This window comes from Diadema setosum, chromosome 4 (assembly GCF_964275005.1).
Source record: "Diadema setosum chromosome 4, eeDiaSeto1, whole genome shotgun sequence".
NCBI lineage: Eukaryota > Metazoa > Echinodermata > Echinoidea > Diadematoida > Diadematidae > Diadema > Diadema setosum.
In genome coordinates, this window is record NC_092688.1 from 2,630,071 (window position 1) to 2,652,419 (window position 22,349).

The 22,349-nt window shown below is 37.4% G+C and overlaps 1 protein-coding gene across 1 annotated transcript; it reads right to left on the minus strand.

Moving 5' to 3' along the window:
- Positions 1–4,119: 4,119 nt before the first annotated feature.
- LOC140226756 (peroxisomal acyl-coenzyme A oxidase 3-like) lies at positions 4,120–21,566 on the minus strand. The gene is made up of 15 exons (XM_072307186.1): positions 21,385–21,566; positions 19,477–19,707; positions 18,477–18,551; positions 14,693–14,782; positions 12,789–13,021; positions 12,137–12,233; positions 11,597–11,779; positions 10,920–11,042; positions 10,157–10,277; positions 9,422–9,544; positions 7,964–8,074; positions 6,530–6,684; positions 5,781–5,916; positions 4,820–4,974; positions 4,120–4,310 (listed from the first exon to the last, which is right to left on the minus strand). Exons 1-15 carry the CDS (start codon positions 21,481–21,483, stop codon positions 4,191–4,193), a joined length of 2,052 nt encoding a protein of 683 aa, XP_072163287.1. The 5' UTR covers positions 21,484–21,566; the 3' UTR covers positions 4,120–4,190.
- Positions 21,567–22,349: the final 783 nt, after the last annotated feature.

Genomic DNA, 22,349 nt, shown 5'->3' on the forward strand with positions numbered 1-22,349 from the left:
TGAAGTACCATTTAGACAGTTTAATCATAATGGGTGTTATCAATGCAAAAATTTGACTATAATTTTTTTTTGGGGGACATACTGTATATGTACGGCTTGGTGAGAAAAGTCTTACAATTGTTTAAACTAAGCCACCAAAACATATATAGAATGTCTTTGACTATCAAAAATCATGAGATATCTATGATTTGCAATCAAGAGATGTGCACAGTGAGTCAAAGCACATCAAACATACAATCACATAAATCATTACATGCAGCTCTCTATTTGTCACTGCTTCACAACTTTATTAATTGAGGGACAGTCATGGCATTAACATTTAACATCTGCTATGCTCCTTTCTTCAGAGCAGCATACTGTAAACCTAAAAACATTTACAGTATGAAACTTTTGCAAATCAGAGCTGATGTCCTTTTTTGTGGCATGAAACTTTCCCAAAATGTCACTGGCATTTAATGCATTGTGCAAACAAAACCTTTGGCATCCATTTTACTTTTGCAAGCCTTGGCTTCTCGCGAAATTCATGAAAGTTCCATGCATGTCAGAAATCAATATATGAGGCATAAAGTGTAATGTAAATTATCATACTAATATATGTAAATTTAGGAAAACCAAGACCAAAATCCACACATAGCAAGCTTACATAAAAAGGGTCATTGAAAATACTTTGGTGCAAAGTACATACAGCATGATATATAAAGATGAAAGAGAAAAACTAAGAGCTGCAGTATGGAGGAATACATTCCTTTACACAAATACACAATGACAAAACATCAACTAATGATGGGAACAAAGAAAAAAATTAAAACAAGACAAACTACTGATACAAATATTCAGCTCGATTGCTATATCTGACATTGATCTTTCAGCTGCATTACTGATAAGACAAGATCATTCTAGGATAAAAGAGACATTTTTGTGACTGAAGATTGTGAATGACATGCATACTAATTTTAAGATGATGAACTTTGATAGACACCTATGAAAGCCTGCTTTAATCATTCATCCAACATTAGATGGCTCTGTCTTAGGGTTAATTAGTCTTTCAGCAGCTGTTCACTAGCTTTAATCCAACATTATACATCACTGACCCAATGTAGACAATGTGTACAACAATTAATGTATACTAACAATGCTTCTACATTCTTGTTTTTATCTGTATATTGCATAGGGACGAGCAGAACACCTGTGTAAAACAATAATCATGGACCTTATCAGATACAGTGTTTGTGGTTAACCCTGATAATACCACAAGCAACAATGCCACAAAGGGCATCAATGGCATTTTCGTAGTCTTTGTAGGGTTTAATAAAGCACTGCACATGCACCATCACCACCCTTCGTAAGAATATCACGTACTGGCTTCAAAAGTTGCAAGACGCCTGGACAAACTAAAGATTCACACAATCTGACTAAGTTCAAAAACACAGTTGGACATTAACTCTCTCAGACCACCTGCCCTAAAATGCTATTAATGCTTTAAATAGGTCCCAAGAGGTAATAAGGGAGTTCACATTGTGTAATGACACAAGTGTCATGTTAGCCCACACATACCCTCAAACAAGACCAGCTAGCTTTCTTAACCCTGTATGTATCCCTGCACCTTGCTCATAACTTTCTGAGCTTTCATAGTGATGGCACACTGTTTGATTCCTCTGCAGAACTTGGCCTCCATTGCAAAAGTTAGATGACCCACTCCAGTATGAGAATGCAACAGTGCCACATATAGGTTTTACTGCGATACAACTTGGAGCACAACAATCACTGGTACATGATTCACATGCTTGTGACAGCTAGGATGTAAACATCTCATTATGATGTATCAGTAAAGAGAGCGCACTGGTTGCTTTGCTGATCTGGAAATAAAGCGCAGTGAGGGATGAATAACCCAGAACTGTAAGATATTCATAAATCGCCAGTATAATCTATCACACCTAAACTGTCACACTTATGCACAATCACTTATGCACACATCCACTTGCTATTACACCTGCATTCTATCACTTCTATAACATATTTCTTCATACCTGAAGAGTATTTTTGAAACTCTTCACAAGTGTAATTGAGTCACATTACTGCAATGTTTGGCAAGATACAAGTGAAGAGTTTGGGAAATATTGAAAAGAGGAGAATAACAATTCATCAGAACAAAAACAAAAGGAATGATTTAGCAGCCAGTGCACATTACTGTTATTGAAACATATTTATGAAATTTGTGGTCTTTTCGATGCAATTACAAATACAACTACCTCATTTCAGTGCTAAGATTCTACAAGCAAAAGCAAAACTTTTGCAAACAATTGTCCACATATCTACCACCTGAATGCTGCAAAACATTGCCAGATTATCTGATAATGAGCTTGATTCTAATTTTTCAGAGTTTATATTCATACAGTACTTGCATAAATAACAATTGCACCAAAATTTGGGCAAGAATTGAGGACAATACTGCAAAGTATCACAGCAAGTTTGTTGAGGTTCATGATAATTGAGCATATCTCAAGACTGATCCGAAACAGTACCAAAGGTACAGTGCACTCCCGTTATAACAAACACGGTCATAACGAAATTCCGGTTACAACGAAGTAAAAATTCAGGAAGCTACATTATCTACTCTCTGTATTTCCATTGTTTATTTGTTCGGTTAAAACGAAATTTCGATATAACAAAAGAAAAATGCTGGTCCCGAGGACTTTGTTGTAACGGGAGTCCACTGTAACAGGAATTTTGGAAACTTGAATTAAAATTCCCTATCATGGTATCCCTTGCTGGGTCCTACGTCTCCAAGCAAATTAAGCAGTGGCTCTGAATTTTACTTCCAAGCCCTAAGGCTTTGATGCTTCTCCTCATTTTAATCTTTTGGTCTGTTTGTCTAAATTTTTTATGTACACATTTTGGTACCAAGTAGTGGGCCCAGTAAATATCATTAACTAATTACAGATTCTGCATGAGTTGTGCCTTTCTCACACACTTTGTATGTATCACATCAATACCACACTGGTATATAAATGAGATCATACTTCTACACGATCATGTTCTTGAAGATGATTTGAGAAACAAGTAGTAAAGAATGTATTACAGATAATTGCAACAACATTAATTGGTTATTGAATATTTCAAATATATTTCATAACCAATGAAATTGTAATTTTCAGTGGCTCATAATCCATTTCAGTAATATAATTGCAACTACACTACCAAGGAGCTTTATAAAGCTTCTTAATACTACAATGTACCTACATATATCTTGTCCATTTTCATCAACTGCATACATGATAGCTGGCAAACCTTAACAAAGCTGACAGTGAACTGAAAATAAAACCATTAATGCATCTTAAAATACATGCAGTTTGAGAACTGCTCATTCAATTGCAGCAGGAGTTATAGTGGATTACATTCTGTAAGCAAAATACAAAAAACAAACAAATTAGGATTTGGCAAAAGGAATATTGTGGTATAAGATTACATCTGAAACATACAGAATACTTAAATGACTGACTGGAGATTTATTCCAATCATAAATTCATCAAACATCGAGTAATGTTGAAGTTCCTAAAACATGATACAACTGATTCATGGGTGGCTTTGCCACTGGAACTCTTGAATCAATAAACAGCACATCACACTGATACTACCTTCCTTATTGCCAATAATCTATAATATCAGCACCTTCCTCATACTCAACCCTGTAGACGTATCTTTACAGGGGTATACATGTCATCAATGTTGTCATCCATACCATGATAATTACTGAACTAGTCTCCATTGTCATCATCATTGTCATCATCATCACCATCATCACCAAAATCATCATCATCATCATCGTCACCATCACCATCACCATAATCGTCATCGTCATCATCGTCACTGTCACCATCATCACCAGCATAATTACGCCATTCCATCTATCCTCTTCCAATGCCATCACAGAATCATTAATATCATTGTAGATAAGCATCATGTTTGAAACAATAAATTACTGTCATCTTCATCATCATCACCAATGCTTCCAATTCCTCATCAACACAAACCAAAATCATCTCTCCATCACCAACACAACAGTATCATTATCATTCTTCAACACTGCCAATGCAGTCTAACCCTACACTCATACCCATTTTATTTACACTCTCAACATCATGATCCATTTCAGTTGCATCTTGACCTGTCATCCAATCTGCATGCAAAATTCAAAGCTTAGCGGCTGGCAGTGAGCCAATCACAGGCTTGTCAAGGAACTCCTTCCACCAATCAGGTCGCTGCAGGCATTCCGGGGTCTGGAGGATGGCATTGTACAGCCGCTTGTAGATCTGTGTGTGAGAGCAACACAGATATATTTTCCATCACATTTATACTGTTGATAGTATTCAAACCAGAATGACTCCAAGACACATGCTCACTTGGGATATTTAACCCATCGAGGACGAGTTCCAAGTATACTCAGGTAAGTGTCTATGGGAAATGCCTCAAGTAGCAAAATCAGACCATCCTCAACAGGTTAAATCTAACTCATGAATGCTCTCTCACCATCTGTGGTATTTGCAGTCTTGCACAAAATGGATGCACAGTTGTCCCCAGCCAATGAAATAGTGATGGGAAAGACTGTTTATGAACTCATACTTATAAATAAAGAATATCAAAACCTATTTATGTTTGATGCTGACATATAACTTTGTTTCAGATGATAAACAAAGACTTCACAGCATGTGATGGTATCTCTAGGAATACAGACCATTGGTTTTTCTTTAAAGCCAACTTTAAGGATTGCACAGAAGACACATACACAATGAACACAAATAACACAAGTGCAGCTAATCACCTGTCCATCTGAAGAACCAATGGGGGAGTTGAGGATGAAATCAGTGGGGGCCAGGGCATCAACCAGGGAGACGGCATCGTTCTTCAGGTCACCACACAGCTGGAGGATGGCATCTCGGATGAGACGGGCAGTGGCCGCACCCGAAAAGTAACCCCCTATCAGGATCAAAGCAAAGCAGCCAGCAGGAAGGGGTGAATTTGACTCATCTATAAACCTCTGTGTGCTTTATGCACTGATTGGCACAGAAAACCCCATTGCACTTCACATACTTTCCAAAGTCCTTGGCCCAAAAAGGGTGACCAGTGCTACATGACATCTTGAACTGTGCTTCTTTACTAGGCACTACACACCTATCACTGATAATGAAGATGATGAATGATAGAGATATGGAGTGTCTAAATTGTCAACATTATACTGTTACACAGAAATGAAATGGTACAAAAACTAGTCCCCCCCCCAAAAAAAAAAAAAAAAAAAAAAAAAAAAATGTTCTATTAGACTCTCCACTGTAATTGTTTTAGTTGTTTGGGCTAACTTGTTGTGCACCACTGCCCAAGGGTATACATTATTAACAAATTCAATGCTGACAGATTTTTCATGATTTCATCGCAGGAGACATGACTGAAATAAGATAAACTAAAAGAGCCAAAGAATGAAAAGAAAACAAGAAAGAATATGAAAAAAACCCTTTTCCGTGTAATTCATGTGCAGATGAAGTCATGTGAAGCACTGACATTTCTCACCAAGTTTTAGTCAATGCACAGCATGTAAGGACAACTTAATTTTGTTTGACGGTTGATGATCTGTTTGCACACAATGCCAATGGTGCTTACAGATGTGATGCTGGAAATGTAACTGACAGGTTTAATAAATTGAAGAAAAAAAATGTCTGTATGTTTTGTACTTGACCTGCAATTCTTCACAGCCAGAAACCAAGATATATAGAGACAAATACTATTACCTTGGTAGAGTGTGGACATGTGTTTCTCAAGGCTCCACAGACCAAACAGACTGCAGAGTTTGGTGAGGACAGCCCGCTGCTCTGGGAGTAGATCAGCGCCTTCAACGTACTGCCAGAACTGATCCAACAGTGTGTGCTACAGTCCAAATGGAGATAGGGAATAATTTGCAAATACAAATTCACATCAAAATCCAGTGGGATAAAAGTGTTGGAAACCCCTCTCAGTACATTTAAAGTGTTATATAATGTGTTACTCAAAAGGAATTAAAAACCTCAAAGACTTGTTGAGAATGTTATAGTACACAATGTCCCAGCTCTCACCACACAATGTACAGTCTGAATTAGTTTTGTATTCCCTACCCCTGATAGGATAATACTAGCGGCATTTCATACAGCAATTCTGATCACAGTCTGAAGTTTTGACGGAAATGGCGTACAGGATTATTGGTCCCTCGGGGTGAATTTAACAGTAAATAATAAACACACATTGCCCAGTTTGGTTGCAATTTTATCCTGCACTTTGACAAAGATGATGGACAAGGCTTAATTAATTTTCTTGATGGACCAAAAACAAGAACGTACTGCCTACAGCACAGACCCTAACCAACAGCATCTGGGGGGCATTTCATGAAGGAACTTGTCGGATAAAATATATCAGCGCCGACAGTGGTCAGCACTGACAAGCGTTGATGAAACACCCCCCAGGTCTAAGTCTTGGGGAACTGCAGACGGGGAATATATGTACAGACCTGCATGTAGACTAGGGCCAGGGAGCGGCAGAAGTAGACCTGGGAGTCGTTTCGGGCCGTGAAGGCATCCTTGCCATTCATCAGTTCATGCTGTACCTTGTGGGAACTCTCCTGGAGGAGGTACACCACCAGCCAACGGTAGGCATCAATGATCACTGGTGGGGATGTGATTCAAAGAAATATCAATGAAATCAATGAAATATTCATGAAACAATGTTATCATCCACATTGATAAACACAAGAGCATATACATGTGCAGTGGAACATTGTTGTAAAGAGGTCGGATATATCAAAACCCTCTCAAACCACAGTGATTTTGCGGCTCTCAACTCTTCATATTTCCTTGTTTTTGTATCCTGTTACAGTGAGAAACCTGATATAACAAGGTAATTGTCATGATTTTAGGCCCTTGTAATAGCTTATGCAACAAACTCTTGAGAGAAAACTGTGCACAAGGGAAGAACTTGACACAAGATAAAACAAGGAAATTAAAGAGAGAGTGAGAGAGAAAAATAAACAAACAATACCTAGGTTCACCACCAGCCAGGCAAATTGGATTCAAGCAGGTATCAATTTAATGAATTATATATTTCAACCATCACTATCATTCACAATGATGTTAACAATGATTACGATAAATTGTTCATGATTCACAAGAATTTAATTATTGTATATGCTGAATATTTCGCAAGGCTTTTATTTTCATAAATATCATGAGTCAGGTGATATTCGCAATTTAAAGACACACAAAAACATAGACTCTGATCCCCCAACATGAATGTGACATGCACACACATTTCTGTTCAGTACAGCACTCCATATTCCCAAATTTAACCATTTGCGAAATTGTTGAGAAGTCCCAATTCGCGAAAAATTAGACTTGCTATAAAAATATATGGCGTATACCGTATAACCGTTGACAATGATATCATTCATGATATAACTCTGAGCACATCCTGCTAAGTCTCATGAGAAAGGCAAGCAAGGCAAATGATTATGCAGAGACAAAGTTCATGAAAACAACAGAAAACTAAAAATTGAATTAATGTTGAGAGGAAAAAACTAAAAAAAAATATATTAAGGAAATGATAATAATGATAATAAACCATATTTGTATAGCACATATCACAAAAATAGATTAATGTCTCTATGCACATTGAAGGAAGGAACTAATAGAAATTAGGAAAATCGACATGAGAGAGAGAAAGAGAGAGAGAGGAGGCAAAACAAGATGACAAGTGACAGAGCTGTGACAAACATTGTATAGTGTTAAGCCTAGTCCACGGACATGAGGACTTGTAATAATCTTACTAGACTTAAGGAACAAATGAAGGTTCCTTGCAGAAATTGTTTCTGTATGTTGTGAAAATTCTCCTCTGCTTTGTTGAAATGCCCATACCACTACTCAACATCTATCACTTTGAGCCGTCTTACCTCGGGGTCTGCTGACCTCTTCAAGGGTACTTGCTGTGAACTTTTGTTTGATGATGTCAAACATATTGTCCAGAAAGTTCATGGTGCCAACGGGGGAAGAAATGGTCTCTCCTGGAAACAGATTAAAGGGATGATATAGTATTGGTGGAGATGAAGATTGGACTTTCAACTTTTTGCAAGATATCAAGAAACCATGTGCGAAATACACAGTGCAGAGCATACCATTCTAAGAGGAAATTCAAAGTTTATTTGATGAAATCGGTTTTAGAATGGCTGAGACATCAAAACTCAAAGTAAAAAAAAGCGATCGTAAAAAAAGGGGGGTCCCACCTTCTATTAGGATTACTTTATTTTGGGTATCTCAGTCATTTCAAAACCAATCTTCATCAAATAAATGTCAAATTCCTCTTGGAATTACAAGCTCTTTCATATTTCATAAGAGGTTTCTCCTTATCTCACCCAAACAATGTTAGAAACCTGAAGTTAGGTCTCAACCAAAATTACACGATCCCTTTAAACAGAGCAGGATATAGTAAAGAGACAGAGCAATGCATGATTCAATGCTTCCATGATAGTCTGAAAAGTTACATTCATTGGTCCAACATGTACCATTCACCTTAGAAGCAAATCATAAGTTTTTGTGAGTAGAAAAAGCTGTAGGTTGCTGTGCCATCAAGGTAATAAGAGGACAGCAAGCTTACTAAATCATCAGCACGTCTGCCTTGCAGTCAATAGGCGCTAGGTTAACAGTCCTGTTAACCTTTGGGAGGAGTGATTTAAAAAATGTTCAAGATATCACATTTGATGCATACAAATGTATGTGTAGGTCTGTTGTATCACAAAACATCATACCATATAAAATTTTTGCAATAAAGCCTAAAATATATAGAGATAAACATATTTTTCTCCAAAAATAAAAACTTAACTGTGGACGGTTTATTCTGGAAATGTTTTTATTATAACTATTGTTCAAATTTTGCACATTTAACAAAACTTAATATTGATTATACGGATTCAAATTCATACAGTAGTTGTTTCTATACCTAACTCACATTTCAGAGCACTAATGCTGGGTTTTTGTTTCATCTGCAAAGGGTAAATTATGTCTTTAAATGTCAGGTGAATAGGGTCGTGTGCCACTGATGTGTCCCCTCTAGTAAGAGGCAAAAAAATCCTGTCCCTCTTATGGGACAGTGATAGCAGTAGGAGTTCTCGCGTCTGAGAGACTCATTAAAAAATTCACATAAACCATCCCACTTTACTTTTTGTGTACACCAGCATTAAAACCTGGTGCTATGACTTATTATATGCATTGGAATGTGCCATTGCACAAAGAAACCAATTCCTTGGCATACACATCACTGGAATAGTAATGGTCAGCGAAATGGTATGAACTTGGAACTTTGTCAAAAGGGATAAGAAGAATGGGTAATAAAAGAATTTTAACTGCGAGCTCACCCCTCCGCTTCGCAGCCGACAGGGCGAGAAGGTGGTTACTGGTCTGTTGCAGCAGGACGTTGTTGTCGCCCTCGTAGGTGCAGGTAGGGTCATTGTCGTCACGCAAGACTCCAAACCTGTTGACTGTTGATGTAATGCAGAAGGAACAGATGTCAACATACAGAGAACTTCAAACTACTACAGAAACACACACACTAGAAATTAGCAATGTTATTGGATTCATGACATCCGATGAATTATTGATGCATGTTGTATTACCTAATAAACTTGAATCACATGTGTTGATGTAAATAACAGTGCTTATTCACAGTATATCATTGACTGAAATTTTGTCTTTGCTAATAGCTGTATGACCATAAAAGGAGCCTATTATTGATCTTGTTAAAGGGATGATATAGTCCTGGCTTAGATGAGGATTCAGGTTTTGACATTTTGTGAGATAATTAGAAATCACTTAAATGAAATATGAAAAAGCATACAATTCTAAGAGGAATTCAAAGTTATTTGATGAAAATAGACTTTGAAATGGCTGAGATATCTACAACAAAGTATTGAGTGGTTCTAAAGGTGGGACCCACTTTTTAATAGAACCTCTTTTTTTCAGATATTCCCTTTCATATCATCATCAGCACTTCATATCATTATTATCATAATTCATCATTAACATAATTATTCCTACTGTTTTTATATCTTCACTATTGCCATCATTATCATCATCATCAATGTTTTAATTACCCCAGAGGTAGCCATGACCCCCGCAAGCCTCCCTACACTCCTGGATACAGTCCCTGGCTAACCAGCTGCTCATAGGTTTGCTGGCACTGGATAAGGCATGTATCTCCTTCCCTAGCTCTGCCTACAGTCAAGACAATGCAAAACAAAGCAAGAGAAATGAAAAACACATTTCAAAACCAGAAATATTGAAGCTGGAACAATAAACATATTAATGGGGAAAAAAAGGGAATCATTCCTCAACAAATGTGGCAATTTCTAAGATGTACGGAAATTTGTCAATCTGTTGCACAACTTGCACAAAACAAGTCGATGCAAGAATTTCATGAATTTGAAAAAATATGCAGTACCCACTGCATGCTATAAGGATTAGAACCAGCACTGCCTGTCGGGCAGAAGCTCAGTGGTCTGGTAGATAAAACACATTTTCTGTGAGCAGAAGGTTGTAAGTTCCAATCCTCCCTGAGTATGTATGCCCATAATTTTTTCATGGTTACTACTAAAGACACTGCTTAATCTGATACTTATTAATTACATCAGAGAAGAGCAATTTGTCCATCGCCAGTTTGTCCTATTCCCCCCCCCCCCAGAAAAAAAAAAAAGAAAGAAAGAAAAAAAAAAAAGAAAGAAAAAAAAAAAGAACAAACAAAAATGATTCTGAAGCTGAAAACCTCACAAGCCAACCTGGGATTTGAAGCCACAACCTTACACTTCACCCAGGCACTGAACCTGAAGACCTCAGCCCCCACCACACCAATGTTCTCACCTGTCGCTCACTCTGGTCCCCCATCATGAGGGCTACCTGGCACTCCACGAGACCCTCATACAGTCTGTCACAGAAGTAGTGCAGGATGTAGGCTGCTGCAACGTATGGGATGAGTCTCCATTGCTATGGTATACAACAAGTTTATAGAAAGTTGGCATACCATCTAATCAGACTAGATCAATGCAAGGAGACATCAGTGTCATACCTGTCCATTTAATTCAGGTACAAGCAGCACACTTGAAGCCACAATACCATAAAGATTATATGGTATGCTAACTTTTGCAGACTTTCTTTCAAATTTTAGATTTTTCAAGGAATCCATATTTTACAAGCTCCGCGTCTCATCTTTTTTCATCGCTACATTCACTTATTGTCACCCTTGCAAAGTATGCATTGTTACTATCCTTGCATATTAATTCATTTATATATTTTGTCCAAACTTATGATAAGTACTTCTTCAAAATCAATGATCATCAATTTCATTAATCAAACGTAACCTTGCCTTTGCACTACCTTTTGTTGGAAGGAAATAAAAGAATGATTGAATTAAAACTGAATCAAACTGAATTGAACTTAACCCTTACGTTAGAAACTTTTGGCAGTGTGTACAAAGCTATGATGGGGTTATCTGTGCAAATCAGCACACAATGCACACAAAGGGTTAATCCAGAGCTCACCTGCATCTGGTACTCCAGCACTGGTAGCTCCTCGTCGGGCGTAGGCCCAAACTGCTTGCGGGCGGCCGAGTACCGGACAGCGATAGTGATGGCCAGTTTGATGTTGCCCAGACCGATGGTGGTGATGCCCACACGGCCAGCTGAGAGAGCACCTATGGATGCCCCAAATCTCTTATTGGGATCCTGGGATAATTCAATGAGTGCAATGGAAATATATGACATCATTTGCCTGTTTTGTGGCCTGGGATTAGCATATCATGCCATATATAATGATGAACACAAAGAGGAAATCATTGCTTATTATGTAATGGGTGAAGTACGGCAGGAGACACATCATCTACCCTTCATATTTAAATGAATGAACAAATATACCTCACATTACACAGCTCACTTTCTTGCCTTGAGAAATTCATTCCTATTTAAAAAACAAAACCAAAACAAACCAAAACAAAACAAAAGCATAAAAAAAAAAACTTTTGCCTTATTGTCAGAGGAGTGCAGATGAGCTAATACCTAGTAGTTCGCTGCTAGCCATCTTACCTTGAATGGAGTGACGTACTGACCACCCTCTGTGACATCTCCAGTACGGTTGATCAGATTCTTCCTGGGGATGCGGACTTTGTGGAAGGAAACAAACCTACAGCAGAAAATCCCGGCAGAGAAGGAGTTACAATCAAGGCATGCACAGATCAAGCAAACTCCGAGTGTCTGATTTAATCAAAATTGGGGGCAAGGACTGATGACTTCCTGGCGAGTAAGTGAAAATGATTAACAAAATAGGTGCAACATAATACTACAAAAAAAGAAAAGTAGACAATTTAGAGAGGAGTTCTGACTGGGAAGGATCATGGAAGAATGGAAGCTCCTAATTTCAAGAACAAATGAGAACAATGGATTATTGCTAGAAAGTTCAAATCACAAATAAAAATCTAAATGTATCATTCAATGATATGTTATATTAATAGCTTTACTGTGTTCTAAAAGTCATCTATATTAGTCATAACAGTGAGAATCTTAATTTTAAGCTCCATAAAAAGTAGATTTGGTGGGTCCATATTATTGTACTCAACATCATGAAACACAGCATTCATGTTCAGTCTGCCCCTACTATGTCACAAACAAACACACAAACAAACAAACAAACAAACAAACAAACAAACAAACAAACAAACGCACATAAACAAATCAATACCCGTTATCCAATCCATGCAGTCCAATTTTCTCCCCCAGGTCCCCGACGAAGACACCGGGGAGGGGCAGGAGGGTCTTGGGGTCCCGGAGGGGGACTACAAAGGAGTTGAGTCCGTGACAGGTGCCATCGTGGGTGTAGAGCTGGGCGTAAAGGATGCAGTGGGTGGCCTGTTTACCCAGCACCCCCACCCACACCTTGGCAGCCTCAATGTCTGGTGTGTTAATAACAAACTCCTGCCAGATTGGGGGAGGGGGTAAGAAAGAAGGGGGTGGGGTTTGAAAGAATGGTAGGGGAACAAACAAAGACAGGGTAAATTCATCAATCCACCGGGGCAATCAGTGAGTTTTGGCACTCTCTACAGTCAATCATGATGTAATAACAAGGTTAGAATAAGCAAGATTACCAGGCTCTAACTTTTACCATATTGTGATTTAAGCATTACACATAAATGATAACACAGCTGTGGTATCTGGTCTAAAGGCTGGAGGAAATGGTGCAAATTCAATAACAATTTTCTGCAGCATTCTTTATACTGCAATGTGTTGTGTATTATGTGATCATGTGGCAGTTACAATGGACTAATTTTAATAGGGACCTATTGAAAGAGTGGCCATTTCATTACAAATCAGAGTACCACTCTTATGTGGAAATACACACACAAGCACACACACAGACCACAAAAAAAAAATCTATATCAGAATACTGCATCCATAATCACAAGGTGAATACAAAACTATGAGAAACTATAACATGCAATTGAGGATATACACATATTTTAAAGAGCTAAAACTTGTTGAAGCTTTAAAATGTCCAAGTTTTAAACTTAAAGGAATACTACTTAACAAGGATTGTTATTGAATTACCCTGACTGTATTTCTTTACAGTACATGTGTTATGTACACAGTACAGTGTGCCTGTACTGATATGAAGGTTTAATTTAATCCATATCAAGCTATGCAACACATATCAAGTTCAAATTTCAAATCGAACTTGGGACTGGTTGTAAGATTTTTTTCAACTCCAGAGGCGAATGTTCTCTCAACTTACAGTAATTGACAAACTCTGAGCATCAAATAGTGCTGCAAATATGTTAATAGCCATCCAGTGTTTGAAGTTGTGATAACCTCGTTGCATTCAAAAACCAGCCTTTATGCTTACACTGCTGGAACAGAACCTGATATAAACACATCTACATGTACTTTGTACTCTGAGCATGATTGAAACCTTCCCAAGATAATGGCCTGACTTATCTCTCAAACTTAATTCAATCTGAAGGTCTCCTGTTCTCACAAAAGTAGTCTAAAACACAGAAATGACTTAATGTTCTGCATCCTCTTGTTTTGTAATTGAGATTCAAACGTTTCATAGAACATAGATATATGGAAATCTATAAATACTTGAGGGTATTCTACATTCCTCAAACAATGTTGCACTAGACATTTTCAAATCCAACTGTTCAGCTTGTCAGCACTAAGTACAGATAAAGCTCACTGTGTATAATTACATGAATTCCCAACAGTTTATTCCATCAAAGTTATGATTTTGCATACAGTCAGTGCATGAACTAAACCCTTCACAATCACAAACTCAATCAAAATACAGCTGTTAAAACATGGCCTAAAAATCATCAGTCACTGGTGCTATTAAAGTATTCAAACTACCTGGACACAACATTTCCCAAAAGAGGATTTTGAAAAAAACCAACAACAACAAAAACATCAGACATGATAGAATGCTTTATACAAAGTTGTAACAACTTTAATCCCATCTTGCAGTATCTAGCTGGAAGCAACTTAATCATTCCATATCTAAAACTTAGATGCCATGAATGGCAGGGCAAACAAACTAAGAGTAGTAAAAAAAAAAACAGAAACACTTGACTTGATCTCTGTTTTCAATCTTACCTGAGTACTGGGGTCATAGGTCGCTGTTGTCCTCATGGCACGAGTGTTGGAGCCATGAGCCAGCTCAGTGAGAGCGAAGCAGCCCATAATCTGGTCAAAGGTCACACAAGTATGATTTGGGATTAGATCAGTGTTAATCTCAATGAATGCTTTTTCATTTGTTAGAGGACTGTGATCAGAACTGGATCTAGTAATTCACCATTATCACCTTGTTCTTTCTACTGCAGACTTTGTTCATTGCTTGACTGGATGCTCACCTAACTCACAGAGGTAATTCAAGAAGCAAGTGGACATTATAGTTCTTATCTATTTGTTTGTTTGTGTGTTTGTGCTTTCTACAAGAGAAACTATCAGATATAAGTACTAGGACAGGCTGATCATTCAATTCCCAGGATATTCTTAGTCTCTGCATCAGGGAAATTATGAAGGTATAAAATCTCTGTGTTAGTAAACTAGAATATTCTAGGTGAATGAACAACAACTTTGATAATCTTCTTGTGAGACAGTCCTTGAAACAATATTTTCATTGTTCTTGATTACCTGCTTTTGACATTAACTATACCTTCTCTCAAAAGAAAATTAAGCTAGACAGCTTTAAGTTGGCTTTACAAATTTTTAAGAGGCTTTCGCAACCCAAGCCCCCAACTCCCATTATAAAGATAAAAGATAATATCAGGAAAAAAAATGAGGTGTTCAAAGAGAGTGAAGACAAATTTGGAGAGACAGATCACACACAGGCATCAAATAGACCACAAAAGGCCTTATTCTCAAATTTTGTAAAGAATTATTAAATTTTCTGAACATTCTTGTTCCAATATTGTGAAAGTTAGCCATGTAACTAAATACATCGGCACGTATACTACCTTTGTGCAATCCTCATATATTTCAGTGAATGTATCACACATCTTTTTTATTATTTTTCCTAACAATGTCTGTTTACATTCTGGAATTCTCTTACAAATCACACTTCATTCGAGTAAACATTCAAGAAACTGAAAACCTCTAAATTTTTTGGGACAAGCAATGCCCAATTTACCACTATCTCAGAAAGTCTTATTGAATCATGTGTAGTATTTTTTCAAAAAAGATATATATACCAAATATGGTCAACATTTGGGCTGACCCTCACATACTCACTAAAATTCACATGATATTTGGTGATTATAGTACATGTCCAAAAGTATGAGAGTTAAAAAAAAAGCCATGGAAAGTTACTAAGATAAACTTTTCATTTTAAGGAAATCTATTTTTATTTTTTGTTTTTTTAATGAGATTGAGGGAAACAAAAAAAAAAGAATGCTACGTGAATTTGGTTGCACAATCAATAATGCATTGTTACTCGGTTAAAGAGATTTCTGAAGTATATCAAGTCCTTCTAATCTTCTCACGTGCATGACTAGAAAGATACCTAGATAAATGAGTTCCCTCTGATTTGTTTTCATACACTTGTATGTATCATTATACATATTAGCAAAACTACAGCAGCCATTTGTCTTACAAAAAAAGTTCACTATCATATATGTATTGGACTATAAGAACCCTGGAAAACAACCTTTGAAAAAAGTTCACCAATATAAATGTACACACTGTATGTATGGCGAGGTCACAGAACTTATAACGTAAAACTCAATTGAATGAAAAGTTTAAGCAAACAATGGTGACGTTATGCCACAGGCTTGAGAACTAGTAACAACCAGTCTCTGTGATAAAAGTCGGATGTTCATATATCCTCATCTTCCCTTATTGACATACATGACATCAGTGAGGAGTACACTGACAGCAGTCTGCATCATAATAGTCATTAAGTACCAACAGACGCTTCTCAAACTCAGGTTAAGGAACTCTCAAAAGTTTATTCATTGCAGAGAGCAGGGAAGTGTGAGAGAGAAGAGGATGGTATGTAGAAAGCACACATTAAAACTTCCCTCCTCCTTTTCAGGTACTGCAAACAGCATCAAATGATAAACACAATATTTCACAAATTACATGTACAAGTATGTGACTCTATATGAGTGGAAGAAAGATAAAATAAAGCAGTACATAGGTTTATAGAAAAACAGATGCAAAGCATGTCATCAGAAAGTGAGAAAATTCCACATGGCTTCTGACTCCGACATTACACACTTCCTTTCAGATGGTACTTGCTCTTTTCCCAAGGCAGGAAATGAACTCTAATGACTCTAGCTGCTAATTAATCCCTTTTGCACTGGAGCATTTCCTGAAGAGAAAACTGCTTCAAACAAGGAGTCCACAAAAGAAATTTGGAGCACCAAATATACAATTGATAAAGATTCCGTATGTCAGTGAATGCTGTATAAGACTGAATAATGGATCTCTGTGCTAGGCTTGAGTTACCATTTGCACACAGCATGTTGTATGCGTAGTGCAATACACATTCAGCAATTCTGTGAGAATTATGAGTACTGTAAAACGTGATGAAATTTTCGCGAATTGCAGCTGACGACCTTTTTCGTGGCATGAAATTTTTGCGAATTCGCCACTTGCATTTAATGCATATAGTGTAGACAAGAACTTTCGCGTGCATTTAAATTTCGCGAATCTTTCTTGGCGCTAGCGAAATTCACGAAATTAAAATGCATACAAACATTCCTCGTTTTACAGTACATTTAACTTGGGCAATTTACGAGGATTACATGTGACTACTGCTCGGGTACAAATGATCAAAAGGGATAGCAAAGATTATTTCTCTGAAGCTGTTTAAGGGCAGCAAAGGGATTTGAACCAGGGACTTTGGGAAAGATAGTTTGTAGTCTTATACACTGAGTGTTAACAGTTCCACTGGATCTCCTACCAGTAAGAATCTGCAACAGTGTTTAGAATCTTGTCTCTATATAATAAATCCTTGTTGCATCTACATGGGTACCTGCTAATTTCATTACATTGGATGGGTATTTTAGGTTCAATTCCATTTTGGAAAGTATTCACCATAGTTTTCAAAGGACGTTAACATCTGATTTTGAAGCTCCATGGTGGGAATTTCTAGCTTTGCTTCATGTTCCTGTAAAGGGCTAATACAACTTTCTCATTCTCTTACTGTGGTTGTCTATGGCATTTTCCCCTTAAAGTCCTGAATCATGAAAATATTGCATTATTATATATATATATATATATATATATATATATATATATATATGTATGTATGTATATATATATATATATATATATATATATATATATATATATATATATATATATATACATATATATATATATATATATATATATATATATATACATACATACATATATATATATATATATATATATATATATTGTCTTAGATGCAACATTCTACATCAGGAATACGAAAGACGACCCATAATTCCTCCCCAAAATCCTTGCAAGTTCAAAATGATTTGGTAAAATTTCATTCAATTGTAAACAAAACAACAAGGTCTTCTGCTATGAAAATACAGACAGACTCAATTTCTCTACCAAATCAACTATCAGAGTTGAGGATGATACTGATTACTAAAAAAAAAAAAAAAATGGTCATATCAACATGGACATATCAACATGAACAATAAGCATAAAAAACGATAAAACACCTTGTCACAACAAGGCTTGTGGGTAAACTGACTTGAATTATTCAGGCAAATTTTGTTATCAACAATATAGACTATACATATTCTTTTTTTTTTCTTTGCTTTTTTTTACAAGAATGATGAATTTGGAGGCTACAAATGCAATTGTTTGAACACTCATTGTATATATAAGACTTTGTCCAAAGGATTACTCATTTCAAAAGGTGTACTGTACCTACCTCTAACCTTTCGCTTTGTTCAATGATGTCCTCGTAGCGTCCACCACCACTGGACCTCAGTGTCTGTCCAAACAGCTACATGGGAAGAAGAAAATCCATAACAGATCTTTAGCTTAATTATCACAATTGGATTCACATCTAGTTGTCCTCTGAGAAATAAGGGACAATCTACAACATGGATATTACTCGCATCACAGCCTTATAATTCATAAAGTACAAATGTTCACTGTGGTAATTGTCCATTATAATAAAACTCAGTTTAAATACAATTTGACAATCAGCTGAAATCACGTCACAGGTACGATTCCCAGAATGCAGACTTCAAATCCCCTTTCTCTTCACTCATGATAGTCTTGTCTCTGGATTCAGTTAGGGATGACTATAAAATACTGCGCCAGCCTCAAAGTATGCATCAATATATCAAAACAAAAACACTGGCATTCCCTTTACTATGTAGATCTGCAGGTAACATTTAACAATGTCAATGTTTCATTTCATTTCATTTATTCCAACTTTAAATAAAAAACAACAACAACAATCAAACAAAAATATGTGGTATGAAAACACCAGCACTGGATAAACACTACTGGGCCCTGTCTTATGAAGAGTTATAATTGATTACATAGTTGATTTCTATCATAAGTCTAGGGCAGCCTGTGTGGTAAGGAATCTAAAATTGATTCCATACCTTTTGATAAAATGGGGCTCTGGCCTCACAACAGTTCATTCCTCTATATAACTTGAAAATGATGCAATACCTTGAGAATATGAGAAACGATTGCTCCTCCAGGTATCAAAGTATATGATCCATTTCAGTTTTGCTGTTTGTATTTGTAAGAGTAACTGGAGTGAGCTCTGCTAGCTAATTATCATCGTAATAATTTAAAGAATATGAAGACAGCAGAGTAGTTCATTGATCCACCTCCACTCTAGCAGAGCAACAATGATTTTGCACATTACTCTCTACACTGATATGCCATACAGAGTGCAGGTTACCCACATTTTTGTTGAGGTTGAACTTAGTGGCAAGAGCCGGCTCATACAGCATCATGGCGTTGTTGAACCAGTGGATGATGTTCGGGTTCTCGATGATGCTCTCCATGGAGATGAAGTTGTAGCGATTCAGCTGCTTGAGCTGCCGGAAGACGAGGGCTCTTGCCTCCTTCATCGTCAGTGGACGCTCACTGTGCTGGAACAGGGGATCATTCTCCAACGTTCTCCAGATTTTGTACTGAAATGAGGAAATCATCACATTGAAAAATAATATTTGATTCTGCAAAAGAAATTCAAAATACCTGGATGTTTTCCTTCTTTTCATGAAAATGAATTTCCATCATACATGTATATATTGTGGTGTGCATCATACAAACAATTTTGACCCTATCACACCTCTCTATCGTCTCCCTGCCATGCTATGGCCTGGTAAATTAACATCACAAGCTTTACAATGTATAGCATTTTAGTATTCCAATTGATTCCTATATTAAGGAGTGGTTCATCTAACCATGTTGAGGAAGATAACATTGAATGAAGGCATTTTTTTAAATCTTCTTCATTGCAAACAGTCTCTTTTTTTTTAATAGACTGACTTGAGGGTTGTTTCCCTAAACTTAATACCTAATAATGATCGACTCACTGAGTTTTACAAATTATGTTTAAATACTAAAAATAGCTTTAAAAATTAGCCTTTTTCTTTGGCATTCTAGAAACCCTTCTAGTCATATTCTAGACACCGTGCATGCTTGTAAACATTGTGGATCTGCCCCTGATCGTTAAACTGTAATAAAAAGTAGGTAAATAGCACTACAGATTCAACAGTAATTAGACGTCTAGGCTCTATATTATAATTATTAGTAGGGTAACATCCCCAGTATTCGGTCACTTAAGCTTTTTTTGCAATATTTTTCAAACTAAAATCATACATACATACATCATATCTACAGCAATGTATGTGAAATATATCAAATTTCTTTAATCTCAACTTTCATTTCGTTAAATATCTCACAGAATTGCACAAAATAGCGAAATATTTCACCTTGAAAATTCCCCAGTATACGGTCATCGGCTCCAGTATTCGGTCACGTGATGTGCGCGTTCAAAGTCAATGCGTGTTCAAGGCAGCTGAAAAACGCGCGCGCGCGCTACCTTGTTGGCGCAAAATTGCATCGGGGACGTTGCGGCGACTGTTGGTGACCGAATACTGGGGCCTCGGCACTTGCATTCAACCCTTGTACATTGGGACACTTTATCGGCACGTACGGATATTTTGTTTTTCTTTTGCGTTTTTGAGGATACCATTACACTCCAAGCTTGCGATAAGCGAAAAATCCCGCGAGAGAATGGCGTATTTCTCGATTCTTAGCACTTTTTCGGCGACCCGTACTCTTAAAACTGGGCCTTATCCGCGCGCGCTTTTAGAAAGTAGCGCCGATTCTGCACTTTTGACGGTAAAATTTGGGATTTTGGATGGATTTTTGGAGGGGGCTAAGGGAGTTTCCTGTTGTGAATGAGTGTGCAATTCAAGTATGTGAATTAGTGTGATTTGCGTGTGTTGTGACAGTTGAACTTACTGGCTGGTGACTAGTGATAAGTGACCGAATACCGGTGCCTGACCGAACACTGGTGCCCTTACCCTATGCCTAGGTAGAATGTAGAAAATATTTCCATAACTGGATATAGTCCAACGTTTTCAAGCAATGCTTCCAATGCACTATGTATTTGGAATCAATATTCTGCAACCTGTAATTAAATTAAATCTTCTGGCTTGCTGAAAGTGGGAGGGCATTTTACAAGACTAACAGTTACTGTCTTTCCAGAAGCCCGACAAGACAGGTGAATACAGGTGAAAAACACGATTTACCAGTCTAACAGTTACACCTAGCACCTAGAACTACTTTACATGACGTACGTGGTATCGGATGGAATCCTCCCCTTCGAAGGCAACTTTCAACAATTTCCAGTCGAAACTGGCATTCTCACGGTAGCGATCGAGAGGTCCTGCGGGCATATCAGGCAAGACGTTCAGAATATCTTTTTCCTCTTCCACGGCAGCCGCTGCCGCCGCGTCCGCACCGTCATTCCGTGCCGCTACGCCCGGCGTACTCGACGACACGATTCCGGCAGCGCTCGCGTGAGCCGCAAGCTTCTCGAGGATGTTGTTTTTCCCGTTAGACATGACTTTTGCGTCCTGTACCTGGAGTTGTGAATCTCCTAGAGGTATCTACCGTGTTGGGTAATGACTGAGGCACCTAAGTAGGTCCTTATCTTAAGTGATGTGACGCGAAGTAGGTCTAGTTAGATGCCGAAATTGTCTCCTTCTAGCCGGTAACGGGCTCCATTCTAGGTATATTGTACAACCGGCACTTTGACCTTTATGTCAACAGAGGGCCACGTGATACTTATCTACTCCTGTATTTAGGGTCACCGCACTTTTAGAAAACGGCCTCGTGTGGGCACTCGTCCTGGGAGGTGTTGATCCGCCTCCCTGTCTCCAAAAGTTTTTGCTTATCGAAAATGTTTCTTGTTTTCGTTGTTTCCAGGATTATTCATTCTTCTTCTTCACTATTCTGGGCTCCATCGTAAACTTTTCGTTCTACATAATTATTTAGATAATGGTACCCAGGTAGGCCCTACCAATAAGGAGGTTCAAGAGATGGATCAAGTTCCAACTGGTTATAATTACCTATTCAATAAACTATTTTCTCTGGATGGACAAAAGAATTCCAAAGGTGCATTTGTGCCTTTGATGTTCAATGCTTGAAGCTGCATTCTTCCTGAACAATCTGAAGATTCATTTTAATTATGCTAACATAATATCGGGTATATATGCTGCTCGATTATATTACATATCAATTTATACACGGTATAATTAAA